At 39.4% G+C, this 14,367-nt stretch overlaps 1 protein-coding gene across 1 annotated transcript; it reads right to left on the minus strand.

Moving 5' to 3' along the window:
- Nucleotides 1–13,297: 13,297 nt before the first annotated feature.
- On the minus strand, nucleotides 13,298–13,882 carry LOC135463191 (small conductance calcium-activated potassium channel protein 2-like). The gene has a single exon (XM_064740509.1). The coding sequence runs from the start codon at nucleotides 13,880–13,882 to the stop codon at nucleotides 13,298–13,300; it is 585 nt and encodes a 194-aa protein (XP_064596579.1).
- Between the last annotated feature and the right edge of the window lie 485 nt (nucleotides 13,883–14,367).

Genomic DNA, 14,367 nt, shown 5'->3' on the forward strand with positions numbered 1-14,367 from the left:
ATCGACTTTGGTAAGTCGGTGAAGAGCTTTCAAAAGTGCAATGCTCTGATTTTCTCCCACAAGGTGTCGATCATATTGGTGTAAGGCTCAGACGTGATCTCAAATGAGCTTCATGTACAATGACCTGAGAGCCTAGTATACAAACGCTGCAAACTATTTATTGGTACCTAGGCCCGAGTACGGTAGAATCGGATTTATTTATTTATTTGATTGGTGTTTTACGCCGTAACTCAAGAATATTTCACTTATACGACGGCGGCCAGCATTATGTTGGGAGGAAACCGGGCAGAGTCCGGGGGAAACCCACGACCATCCGCAAGATGCAGTAGAGTTGGAGGAATCACCGGTGTTCTGAGGCTTAGAATAAACCAAACTCACGTGTATTCTATAATTTCGAAGATAATAATTAAATAAAATATCGCTTTTTCATAAACTCACACATAATGATGTTATTATTATGAAATTGTATTTGAAAATGAATTGAGGGGAAGGGATATTTTTTAAACATGTTTCGATCTTATTTTTTTTTCTTATTTACTTGATTGGTGTTTTACGTCGTACTCAAGAATATTTCACTTATACGATGGCGGCCAGCATTATGATGGGAAGAAACCCGGCAGAGCCCGGCGGAAACCCACGACCATCCGAAGAAGATTTTGCATGCTACTTGTATTTGTTATAGTTTTTATTAATTGAATGTTATGTCACACTTTTTGCACATAACCAATACAATAACCAAATACAGGGAATTAGTCTTTGGGAGTTGTGCAAAATTAATGTGTTTTCTTAGAGTACAAAAATTGCGTTGGGGGTGAAAGAAACCGATTTGTAATAACCTGCCTTTGGCAAGTAACTAACGAAGCACATCCCGGCATTGTTTTGCCAGCATACTCAAGAATTTTTCACTTACCCTATGGCGGTCAGTATTATAGGTTGTGGAAAAGGGAGTGCCTGGGGCAAACCAGCGACCTTTGGGAAGCGACCCAGGAACTTTTTTACCTGTGACTCAGAGACCTGTTCGCCATATTGGTAAAGAAAACTTGCGGTCTTAAACAAAAGTAAGAATACGCAAACGATCACACGAGCGTCGTCGAACGATTATCACCACCAAGGCCCCACAAACATTGAGGTCATGAAGTTGGGTGGGCTTAACACCTTAGTGATTTATGTACCTTAATTCACTCGATCAGGACCACTTCATGTTTACAGTGAGATAGAGGGAGGTGAAGTTATGGTCAGTGTAATTCCTCGGGCGACATTCCTTTTATCTATCTTGGACAGCGTGAATTGACATTGTGTTTATTGCTCTGATAGGAACTTCAATATATATATATATATATTGCTCTGCTCGGTTTCCTCCCACCATAATGCTGGCCACCGTCGTATAAGTGAAATATTCTTGAGTACGGCGTAAAATGGGCATGAGTCTGGCTTATTTATCAAATAAGTAAATAAATAAATTTGTAAAAACTTTTTGTGTATTGATCTAAGGCTGCCATCTTGTAAATGAAAAATTCTTGAGTATGACATTAAACAACAATAAAGTAAAAATATCTTCAATATGCCAATCACGGTGTTAGTTAATAAGTTCATGTATTAACCGACGATAAGACGCCAAATAGATAATATGGTGCATCTGTTTAGTCTCCATGACAACAAACATTGCCTTAATGTTTAAGACGATTGTCTGATGCCTGGTCAAATGGCACTGTTCAAAGATGTATGCTGATGGAGAAGGAACAAAGACAAGCACACAAAACAGAAATGTTAATGCATAGTAGCTCGAGGCGTTAATCTTCATGATTCTCCAGCATATACGAATAAATGTTTATATGACTTAACGTCACATCGGCAATTACCAGCCATATCGTGGCGGCAGCTTATCTGTATGTTGATTAATTTGCGAGAAAGGGCAGGGGAAGGGGTGGAGATTTGGAAGCGTACACAATGAGCAGAGAGTTTTCTGTAATGCACGCGTCCATGAGCCCGTGATTTTGTGTTGTACACATCAATGTTCAGTATCCATTGTCCATGCCTTAAACACTGGTTAATCCACTCATTCTTTGATACAGGTCAAGGCCTACACACACATATATCTGATTATGATTAACTCTAACTAACATTATTAACTCCATGGTTTAAGTAGGGTTCATTGTGCTAGGAAATAAAAGACCGATGACATTCAGTTCACTTATGTTTCATACCATGTATCGCCTTCAATATTTTGACCATTACTATATTAGGGGAAAAGATGTCTTACTTTCCATTAGAACAACTTTCTTACATTAGGCGACGATTAGTCGCCGCCCGTGTTTACGTTTCCCACATGTAATCGGCCTTTATTGGTTCTGGAAAAAAGCAGATGTCTTATGACCATCGCATTTCTTTACGAAATGCTCAGTTAGACATTCTGTTGATACATATTCACAACAGGCGCGGGCATCCAAAACATGGCCAAATACCAGCTCACATACCTCGATACACCAGTTTTTTCAGTAATATACTTGTGAAGTTGGTTCGAATGGTCACAATACTCTGAGGGTCTAACAAATCCTTCAAGGCAAGATATGCACAATTCTATATCTGAACTGAATATAACCCTTTGGTTGTAGAGTCGGCGTGACATGAAACCTTCGTGACTTTGTACAAATACAAGTCCAGATAAGGTGTACTATTTCGAGAAGCTCCATCTTCCTTTGAATCCAGCGAAGGTGGACATATAACTTTGACAGCCATTAATATATATGGGTTGTTAAAAGAGAGCAGATAGTCAATCTATCGTTTAATGAATGAGAAAGAATGAGCCTGAAAAAGATTACTGTTTGATAACTTCTGTATACAGCAACATTCACACGAGGATTACGTAGGTGAGCCAAACTGGGGGCGTAATTTGTGTCCACAGGAATACCTATATATTGTTGATATATGGTGTCGCAGAATTTCACACAGATGTTACTTATGGGAAATTCAATGAACTTGATGAAAAATCCCATGAATACTAACCGTTGTATGAAGTGGAAACCGAAGACGGTTTTGTTGCTTTATATACGCTCATGCAACTAGGCGGAGCATATTATGTTATAGCGATTTTGTCCGTCTGTCCGTCCCTATATGTGTTCGGGCTATATCTCCAATTGTTTTTTTCCAATTGCAATTTTCCTATGGATATTATATATATTATATATAGGAGTATATATATATATATATATATATATATATATATATATATATATATATATATATATATATATATATATATATATATATATATATATATATATATATATATATATATATATATATATATATATATATATATATATATATATATATATATATATATATATATATATATATATATATATATATATTCATTTTCATTTGGTGGACACATTTGTCCTTTTGCCCTGTTTTCATGATAGCCATATACCCATTATCGACATCCATGAAGATTCCCCTCAAAGGTTATACTCACCACAAAGGGATATGTCCTTATCCTATGAACGTCTAGTTCTTCAGTTTCACGTATTGAGTTTTCAAGAATCCATATGAAGTTGACGTCTGTATCTTTCACAATTACACAGTAGTACTTTTGCCAAATGACTGTATCTTTGGCATTGCCTTCGTTAAGAACGTTGTACAGCGTACTTACCCTCCAATAAAGCCAGCTTTGTACGGGAGTTTGTGCATTTTTGGAAACCACTACAACCGGGAAGGTATGTGTACACATAAACTAATTTTTTTAAAGAAAAGCAGTGTTTTAAATAGTAATCCAGAGTGTAGGTCCTTGCAGAGAATTTGATAGTAATAACTCTTGCGGACAAAAGTGATTTTGTTTAAAGTTGTGTTGGCAGTATCAATAACGTATTTTTTCTGAAGATCATCAAGTACGTTTAGCACGGTAGGTGTCCTATAGAATGTATTACTTGGACATTAAGTATTTGTATGGTGGACTGCATGTACACCTTTTTTCACTACCAGCTCAAGTCAAGTGTCAACGAGGTTCTATTTTCTCCTGTCGTGACCAATTTTTAGTAAAACCTTTTATGTGCTTAGGGAATAATTATTAGCTCTGATATTTATATTTCTCAGCTCTCTATACTTAAGATCGTCATGTTTTACAATGTTACAGTTACCAGTCATGGCATGTTTACATGGAGCGTAAGTAAAGTCTGACGAGTATGGAATCATCTCCTTACGCGTGTCACACTGGCTTTACAACTACAACTATTTGTTACCGCGCTTATCTCCAATCGGCGGCACGACCCATTCCATTCGCCAGTCCAAGTTCTCAGGATTTGCCTCCTTTGCCTCCGAAGTGGTTAAGTAGATTCATGAGACACTGTCTAAGGAGAGGTATAATTACCTTTAGTATATGCTACATCACTGGAAACCGTTGAATGTTTTTTTTTTTACTTCCAAATAATTAATTTGTATATATTTATGAGCGAGTTGATGATGCCAATTCTACTAATCAAAGTATGAACTTTGTATGATTTTGTAAGTGAAGTTTTCTGCTTTATGGCCTGAAAAAATTTATTTGGATCATTTGCCTGGCAATTTTCTGTTCGCTCTGGAATTGGTGTACAACAAAGTATACGTATATAGTACGATGGGTTTAGATACAATGTCTGGAATAGTAGACTGGTCCAGGCATGACTGGCTTACAGAAGACTAGATAAACTTATGAAAGGAATCTTTCTGTGGCATGAATTATTACAAAACTTGAATAGTATTTTAATTACTACTTCAATATATAACTTCAGACGTAGTTTTCCCCTCCTCTTTGCCATTGTATACAACTTCAAACGTGCTCGAGGCGTTTAATTTGATATGAACAAAGTTCTTTTCCCGACTGCTTGAAATGAAACAGAGAACAAGGAATGGGTTTTCTTTGAGTTATTAATTCACAATGCTCGCTCATCGTTAAGGGTTCAGACATTAATCAGGATAGAAAAGGTCTTTTTTGCTTTCTCCATAGAGCTTTTAGGAAATTACATTTGTTAGTGCACAGGAAATGAAGATGTCGTGCTGAAATGCGGACAAAAGCGTATTGTCAGCGGTCTCGCTGACCACCGCAAATGCCATAACTGGCATAGGGATTTATTTGATTCTTGTTAACGCCATACTATAGAGAAAACGACGTGCCCTGGATAAACCATCAACCCTTAGCAAGTTGCTTGGGGACTTTTCCACGTGTGATGTTCAGATTTGCACGTTCCATTTTGGGAAAACAAAGTGGTTAGAACGTTAGATTCCAGAAATCGTCGATAGGGTTACTATCACAGACTGATGAACATAGACTTATCCAGCAGTTTTTTGTTAAATCCTTGGAATTATACGATGTATGTTGAAAATTTCGACCTGCTTGTAAAAGTACATAAACGTGTTTTCAAAGGCAAGTTTCGAGATATGACGTTATAACAACAGAGTGACGCCCTTTTATGACATGACGTCGTTGCCTTATACCTAGGTAGTGTCTGTCTGCAAATTTTTATATGGGTTGATATATAGAATATAGAAAACTAATTAAGAAGGATTAGATTTATCTGAATTTTATTCTTGGGCGAATATGGGTTCCCAATATTATAATAATGCAGAAATAATGATGTTTTGCTGGAAGTCTGATCCAAACACTCATGCTGTAATGTTAAAAGATAGTCAAGTGGCCCTGCCATGTTGTAAAGAAGGGACGTCATATTGCACTGATGTTGGGTCTTCTTGTGTTGTCGGAATGACTAAAAGCATACTTGGTTTTTAGAAAGGAAAGCGCCTTTAACGACTTGACGACATACGCAGCTACAAGCAAACTTAACTAAGTGACTGAAACCTGTTTTGTCAACCAGTCCGCGTTCTCCCACGTTTAGCCTCAATCAAAGCGCACTTCTTCATCAACACAATCTCAAAACAAATAAGCTATTAATAATAAAACTGGTGATACACAGAGGGTTTTATCAGACTGGAAAGCACACCTTAAATTTGAAAAAGTTTTTTTCAAAGGCCATTTTCTATTTGCGTTGATGATGTTAAATTATTCATCTGATATAAACAGTAAAGGATGAAAAGTAGGAGATGAAATTACGGACAAATTTTCAGTAGTAAGTGCTTAGGTTAACAGAGAATGGTACAGAGAGCGCTCCCAACAGTAAAAAATATCTCTGAAATTCAGATTAATAAGTTCTGCTGGTGAGATTTAATTTCTACTTTTGCCCTTCATATCATGGTACAGTAACGGGACTTGCGCATCCCGCAGAAGAGTCCGAGATTCCCTCCAAAGCATCATAACGTTCTCTGGAATGCAAGGGAAGAAGGTTTTCCCCATTGATAACAGCAATTTTGTGTCTAGATTATTTACAATGGCAAGTGTAGTGCACACTCCAGTCCATGGCAGCTGTATTCAGACTGTGCGAACCAAATTTCAACACAACTCAATTTTCTCGTCAATTTCGAAATATCCCTCACTTTGGGAAAAAATCCTTCAAACTCGATTTTTGCACATAGAGATTTTGATAACAAAAAGTGTAAATACTTTAACTTTTAATTACGAATTACAGCAAAAAAAAAGTTCGCGGCAAGATTGATCGACTTCTGTACGCATAGATTTTAGAATCTCAGAATTTGACATTTGGAAAGTGGTGTTCTGAATAAAAATATTGGAAAATATAGGATGAAATAAGGTGAAATTGGAGAACATCATATTCTGTGCATTTCTCTCCCTGTATACCCTTTTTTAATCATTTCATTTTGAACCTCAGTGCCACTGCGGCCCACTGCATTATGAGGAAGACTTAGTTTCCGCAGCAGAACCGTATTGAATCTATTTGATTGATTGATTTTTTTTATTGGTGTTTTACGCTGCATTCAGGAATAATTCACGTGGTGGGAAGAAAACGGTGAGTGCTCTGGGGAAATCTACGACCATCCAGAGGTTTCTGCCAGTCCATCCCACATACGAGAGGAAGCCAGCGCGAGCTGGAACTCGCAGCAACCACACTTGCATGCTAACCACATCAGATACGGTGGCCCTCAGCACTCTGTTATGATGTTGGCTAATGTATATTTTAATTTTTATTTAATTTCTAAGAGGGGATTATCAGAGTTGAGTTGCATAAATATAGAACAATAATGTTTTCTATCAAGGATATCTCCAGCTTTGTCAGATTACACGTACTTAGGTCATGGCTATTAATGGCGCCAGCTGTGGCTGTAAATGGAAATTTTAAATAGACATAAAAGACACTATTATTTTAACATTGTTCTGTATTTGCTTATACCATTGGAGTTTGTTTATATCATCGCCGCGCTGAACAGTTTACCTGAGTGTGGACAATTTTTATACGTCCATAGAGGAAACTACAGCTACCCCGCACATACTCACGGTCCAGTTATTAGTAACCTCTTGTCATCAGGAGGTTACCATGTACGCTTAGGTTTTACCTAGGTCTTAACAATTTTAGTCATTATGACGACAAAGTCGTTCGGTGTGTGTATATTTATATATTGTATCTTCTTGTGGCAGGGCGAGTCCATGCCACCAAAATGCTACCGCCACTGAAGTATTATTTTGAAGACATTAGACATGACACTCCACAGTCACATTATACTGACACTGGGTCAAACAGTCGTGTTTGCTTTGCTTTAACCTCTCAGTGATGAGCGCCAATTGAAGCAGCAACAAGTGCCATTTTTACAGTCTTTGGTATTATCGGACCAAGAGAGCCTGGCTTCGAGGCGGACCCTTTAACCACTAGACTACTGAAGCTGTCCTGTTATATTTGTGAAAAGCGCTCCTGAGCGCTCTATGTACGTCAGGTAGAAGGGAGAGAACTCTTTAACTTCTCCATGAATATCCAAGGTCGACTGACGTACAGAGATTCTTCTTAGCCGTCGGTGATTTCTGTTTTTATTGTACTGATTATTGTCATGATGAGTACATAATGACCGACTAAATATGGAGGCCTTTAACTTTAAACTTCAAGTGAAAAAAGCCTTCCCTAAATTCATTATGTAATATGATTATTTAATAATTTAACACGTGAGATTTATTTATTTATTTGATTGGTGTTTTAAGCTATACTGAAGAATATTTCACTTATACGACGGCGGCCAGCATTATGGTGGGAAGGAACAGGGCAGAGCCCAGGGGATTAACACGTGTGATGCAGACAATTCTTATTTTAATTTTAACTGATATATTGTATACATTCAGTATACGTGCAGGTAACGGCGTAAAAGCTAAATAACTGATAGAGACGTCGAAATGTTCACTGAAGCCACAATCATTTCCTCGCCTACAGGATGTAAATTTATGAAATATATGAATAAAGAAAACGCGACAAGAAACGTTATATTCCATTAGGGTCCCATCCTGCATGAGTCTTCTTCATGGGAGACTCAGAAAGTGTGGTACTATCTCTTCTGGTAGTCAGCATGAGAGGATAGGACATTTACTGGGGATTCAGTATCAGAATATTGTCAGGATGCCCCAGTCAGACGTATAACAACACATATATTCACATTAGAAAGCCATTTACGAGGAATCAGAGTTATGTTACAATCAATTTGGAGACGCAGAAAGTACAACATTAAATGGAAGATACAACTTTATCAACAAACTCCACAGAATGTCTTTATTGCTAACTGGATAACCGGCCATGCTGAAGGTTTAGGTCTTCTGACGATGCTTAAAGCACACAAGTAATTATGGTTATGAGGGAGGGTTATGCTTATAGTTACCATACATGTGTCGAAGGGAGATGGTTTATTCTGGGAACTCCACTATTCATAAACCTGTATAACCGCCGTTGTATAAGTGAACATGTCTTGAGTATCTTAAACACCAGTCAAGTAAAATAATGAATAAGGGAACACACCTTAATAACTCACATGTATAGTATTTTAAGTACAGTTGAGCGTTCGAACTCTTTTGTCGCTAAAGGTATAAAAAGTCCTACTGTATCATGTCACTTGTCGAATATGTTTGGCAATTATTTCTGAATATATTTACTATAACCATTTAGCGGTAAAAAAGGTCGAAACGAAATCCACTTATAAATGACTTTTCGGCAGAAGTAATTGTGATGTTCAGCCAAAGATTCGTTGTTTGTTGTTTATGCGCAGGTCACTCTAATGGGTGGAGGAAATTGGATGAGATTTCCTGCGTGTGCATGACGTAACGGCCTACGTGATGGAGGACAAGCGGTCTTCAACAAACTATAAGCTGCGCAAACGGCTCTGAGAAAGGAGTAATGTAAGATCAGAGGAACTGACAAACTTCCCTCCCAAGGGCCGGGATTGAACTCATACCTCATGCATCTCGTGGTTTGAAGATACGTAGCTAAATACCGCACATTCCTGGTGTTTCAAAACGTCAGAGAGACGGACTAGGGTGAACTCGAACAGTATATTCATTAGCGTTTAACCTCGTTCAAATAACATGTCATGCATCTCACCTTCATTTGTCTTCTTTGGGGCAAAACTCGTGTTAAACCTTTGCGTGCACTGTCCGTTTATTTTTTCTCCGCACAATATAGTTTTGTCACGCCGTGTCGCAAGGGGCAAGGGTTGGCGTTAACCCTATTTGGCGTGCAAAATAGGAAAAATAAAATATGGCATGGAAACGGACGCCACCTTGATCAGGGCCCTCGATCTGGCGTCTGCCCCTCACAATACCCATCCTCCATCCCACGATTATGCTTTTAAATTCCGTAAAGGAGATTCCGACGCGACAACAGGATTTCAGACTTTCATCTGGCAGGCAAATTACATGTGACAAGAGCGACGGAAGAATGTAGCTTTTTGCGCCGAGAACGGCTTTCAGCACGGAACTCTTCGCAACCAGGTTTGACATATCCCATTATACAGCTCATTTCCAGGGATTAGCTAAGAGTCTGGAGGCCATGGACAGAGGTTCTGCAAACTTGATGAGAATACTAATATTGGCGATAATTTGAATTTACTGTGTATTGCGTAAATTACATTACTTTTATCTGGAAAACTTCGATGTATTTTAGAGAATGTAACACAAAACCAGTCGTCTGAGAGTCTAGATTTAGCGCTGAAAGATTAGAGATTTTATCTCGGCATCGCAGACGTAGGCGATGAAGTTCCTTAATGGCAATTGGGAGGTATTTAATGACAATATATACAATATATATACAATATACAGAGCAATTCATTTCAATTTATTTCCATACGACTCTGTTTAGCATTTTTTAAACGAGGAAAGGTTGTACTTTTGGAGTCAGTGTAAGGCATCTAGCTTGTCTATAGGATAACTCTGATAAAAGAGATTTACCCAAACTAGATGTAAATTGTTAGACTACCCTTGCTTCAAGTTTTAAAAAACAGGTTTTTGTATTCAACCGATAACTCATCTTCTGGTGAATAATCTCTAATCCAGCTATCGGAAGTTAATCGGGATCCCAACGAAGGATGGTAGTTTACTCGAGAAACATGTTCGGCCTAGTGTAAGTATGGAAGCCGATAATGGACATCTCGCCATCTCGACTTTTCTAATACGAGGCGAGGCAGCGAGGCAGCGAGGTAACGAGATAGCGAAGCGCGGTAACGAGGTAGCGAAGCGAGGTAACGAGTTAACGAAGTTGCGATGCAAGGCAGCGAGATAGTGATGCGAGACAGCGAGGTAGCGAGACACATAATTTCGCTGCCTCGCTGCCTCGCTGCCTCGCCTTTTGCAAAGCTCGATTACAATTAAGAGAAGAAACTCTCATTGCATCGTGCCATTTATACAGTATTATATTTTTCTTTCGGAAAAATATCGATCATGGTAATATTTGCTGAACTTCAATGGAATGGAAATTTAAAAGCATATTGTATGACGCTTAGAGAACCGTAGAAACAGTGTCAGTCATGGATATTGGAGTAGCTGAAAGGAAACCGCCCAGTAATTCCATTACATTATGATGCTGAATATAACAAGAGCTATGGAGTTCGCGTCACTCTTGATGAATGCAACATTACAAGCCACACAGATAAACCACGAACGAGAGAAAACACACGCCATTTGAAAATTATACAAAGAAATAAAAGAAAAACGAGGAAATCTTTGAGCGTAGCTAAAAAGTTACACTTGTCGAAATGCCTATAAATAATGTCCTTGTCCCTATTTTTATTCCCATTGAATTTAACCAAATGGTAAAATCAGAGAATTTACCGGATGGAGAACATAATTATTTCTGGCAAGTCATCAATCCTAGCTCGAAGGCAAGTGAGCAGGCGGGAGCAGGAACTACCAATTCACGCGTTCTTTTCACTACCTCCCATTACCGACTCAGTCCGGGATCACCATATTTCACACTGTCTCCTCAGTTTCTTACAGCCTTGTTGCATAACCGTCAGGAAGGTGATGTTGTAAATATCACATCGAAGAAGCAGGTTCTCAGGGTGACATGGGATTTGCGAATTCAAAGCTAGTAATATAATAAATCATGATGCAGATAGAGGTGTCAAAGATTGATCTTAAATGATTACTGCATCTTGCATTATTCAGTTTGCAACATGCAGCCAGTGGCGCAAATAAGGCTAATTAAAGCGATCACAGTGCCTTATCATCAACTACAGCGGCTTTTCCAGTCACCTTGGTTTGACCTCTGCTCGCTGAGAAATCTTTCAAGTCCGGGTTTGTTTGGAGCAATGTGGCTAAATCCTTAGCGACCGTTGTTAGGCCCGGTAATCCCCAGCTACCTTTTGCTTTGTTATGTGTACATGTTTTCCATCATTTCATTTCAACCTATATGAATGACGGGAGGCAACATGGCTGCAGAAAGTGCAGTTCCAATAAAATGACACGTGCATCTTATAACGGTTTTTTAAATGTAGGATGCGAAGGAGCCTCTTAATTACCATATTACGATGCATGGAAGTTGAAAAAAACCTACTTTTTAATCCGTCGTTCTTAATTACTTCCGACTGCTTCCCTCAAAAGTATTTCATCCATATCCTGTGTACCCATGGATTTGTTTGTTCATTTCTTCTTATTATCAATCAACCAGTCATTCATTCAATCATATATTTTTTCATACACAACGCACTGAACAAATTTCAGCCCACGAGAAGAACTCATTTTGCGAGAAATTCTAACAACCAACGGCATAGACACACAAATCATGCTGAAAGAACGATCGTTTTATTTTCTAACAGTTAACCGCAGTTTGGTTTGAAACACAGTCATATTGCTATATACAATCACAAAATGTTCCATACGTTATCGTATTTCATTTGTGGGCACAGTGAAGACTCAGCCAGAGCTTGATCATTCGCGAGTCACACGCACCACCAAGAAAGCCTCACACATAATGTCAGTGGAGGCAATGTATGTTTGGCTACTCAGTGATATATTAACAAGAATATATGTGTATATACTGTGTCCACATTGCATATTATAATGGGTAACAACTCCTGGCTATATAATAATACTATAGGTGCACACTGACCACATTCTCCATTCGACTATAAAATGATCTCAGGCTAACAGCGACTATGGGGGTTAGACAAGAGACGTGAGGTATTTCCTTCATGTTGGCTGGATTGAAGCTTTCTTCATCTAGTTAAAACCATGTACCAACCAAAACTCTTCTGGGATTGGAAGATCATTGGGATGAGAGTAGATACGTGTATGGAGTTTTGTAACACCAGTTTCATAACAATCACATGTGCGTGTAGCGAATATTTTGTAGGGAAAGCTGCTGGGGAGCACTGTTTTTTGTGCGTGCTTTTTTTTGTTGTTTTGTTGACCTTGCACAGTCCGCGATTCCGTCCCGGAAATTCTAGAGGAACTGGAGCTACACTGTAAGGGAAATGCACTGACCCAGATTTGGGAACTATGACGTCACAGGTGGACGACCGCCCTCAATGTCAGTGTAAAGAGCCATTTGTCATTTTGGGAATGCCAAACGAACTTCTCTCTACATCAACATTCCTGTCAAATATTGATGTACATGACACAAGTGTCCTACGTGAGAGCCTCGGTAATCATCTCTAGCGTTCAGCTGCACCGGGCGCGGTCGCAGGCTGTTCCCCTTCAGGGAAATGGTCATTAATTTTGATGAACTCAGTTTGATCTTATCACGGAACATTTGACAACAACTGTGCATTGTGAACCGTTGACCATATTTAAACATTTCTGTGTCAGTGTACATGTACTCAGATTTCAGTGTGATTTGTATACGCCTATTTTTCTCCCGCTTTCTGTTTCGCTAGCATATCACAAATATAGTCCAACCTGTTGTCAATAGATATCAGACTTTTTTCTAACCCGGCGACTTTCTTGTCCATATTAGTTTTGTCTTTCTCTAATAAGTATCACATCCCTTGAAAGGCGAGCTTGACCCTTGTTCATTTCAATTATTGTCACTGCCCCGTCTATAAGACGTCGCTGGGCAGCTTTTATCTCGCGGATTGTATGAATGGATTTGAGTAATTTTCGCTGATACTTTCTGACGTGGTAAGCATGGCTGCCGATTCTTTTGAATTTGTACACCAACCAACCGGCTTTGAGGATGTTGGCGGCAGCATGCTTGCGTTTCTTTTCTAAATCGACGTCTATTACAAAGTCATGCACATATCTTTCGGAGCGCGAGAGCTCTAGTTTCCTGGCGAAGACGGCTACGACGAGCGCGGTGCAGGCAGCGCCCATGATACCGGTCACTACGCAGATGGTACGGCCGCAGTAGGAATGAGGGAAGATGTCCCCGTAGCCGACCGACAAGAACGTAATGGCCACAAGCCACATGGCATCCAACAGATTTCCGTGAAGCTGTGTCTCACTCACATAAATCTCACAGGCTCGGAACAGCCAGCTGGCTACGAGAAACATAAGCACCATGACGGCCGTCAGTACGTAATCGGCGTGCATGGCCATGATGGATTTAAACACGAAGCCGAAATTGAAAGGGATTTGATTGAGCGCCCCGAGACTTTGGGAGGAGGCATCAGTGAAGAGCTTGCTGTGTAGCATGACCACTCTCCAGACGAGGTAAAGTCGCAGGAACATGGGCAAAGTTAAAACGATGTCCAGAGGGACCTGGTTGCTGGCATGAGTTTTAGACCAGTCATCGGAAGTGGGTCACCCAGGTAAGTTCGAACTGCTGAGGGAACGGGTGAATCACACAAACAACAAACTCAAAGATCATTTTAAAGACTCTTTGCCTGGTGAGACACAAAGTCCAATCATCAATACTGTTATCCATAGTGAAGATTTTTATATCGAACCAATGGTAGAAACCCAAGACAAGCAGGAGGCATAGCGTGGTGAATGACACCGTACCGCGCATGACCAGAGATGGTACATCAGAGCGGTTGTACACGTGACCAAGGCGCATCTCCGTCTCCAGCACTGTGATGAAA

The sequence above is a fragment of the Liolophura sinensis genome, chromosome 1, assembly GCF_032854445.1.
Source record: "Liolophura sinensis isolate JHLJ2023 chromosome 1, CUHK_Ljap_v2, whole genome shotgun sequence".
Classification (NCBI taxonomy): Eukaryota; Metazoa; Mollusca; class Polyplacophora; order Chitonida; family Chitonidae; genus Liolophura; species Liolophura sinensis.

Coding starts and splice junctions, on each gene's coding strand:
- LOC135463191 (XM_064740509.1), bottom strand. CDS start 13,882: ATGGCCATGCACGCCGATTACGTACTGACGGCCGTCATGGTGCTTATG.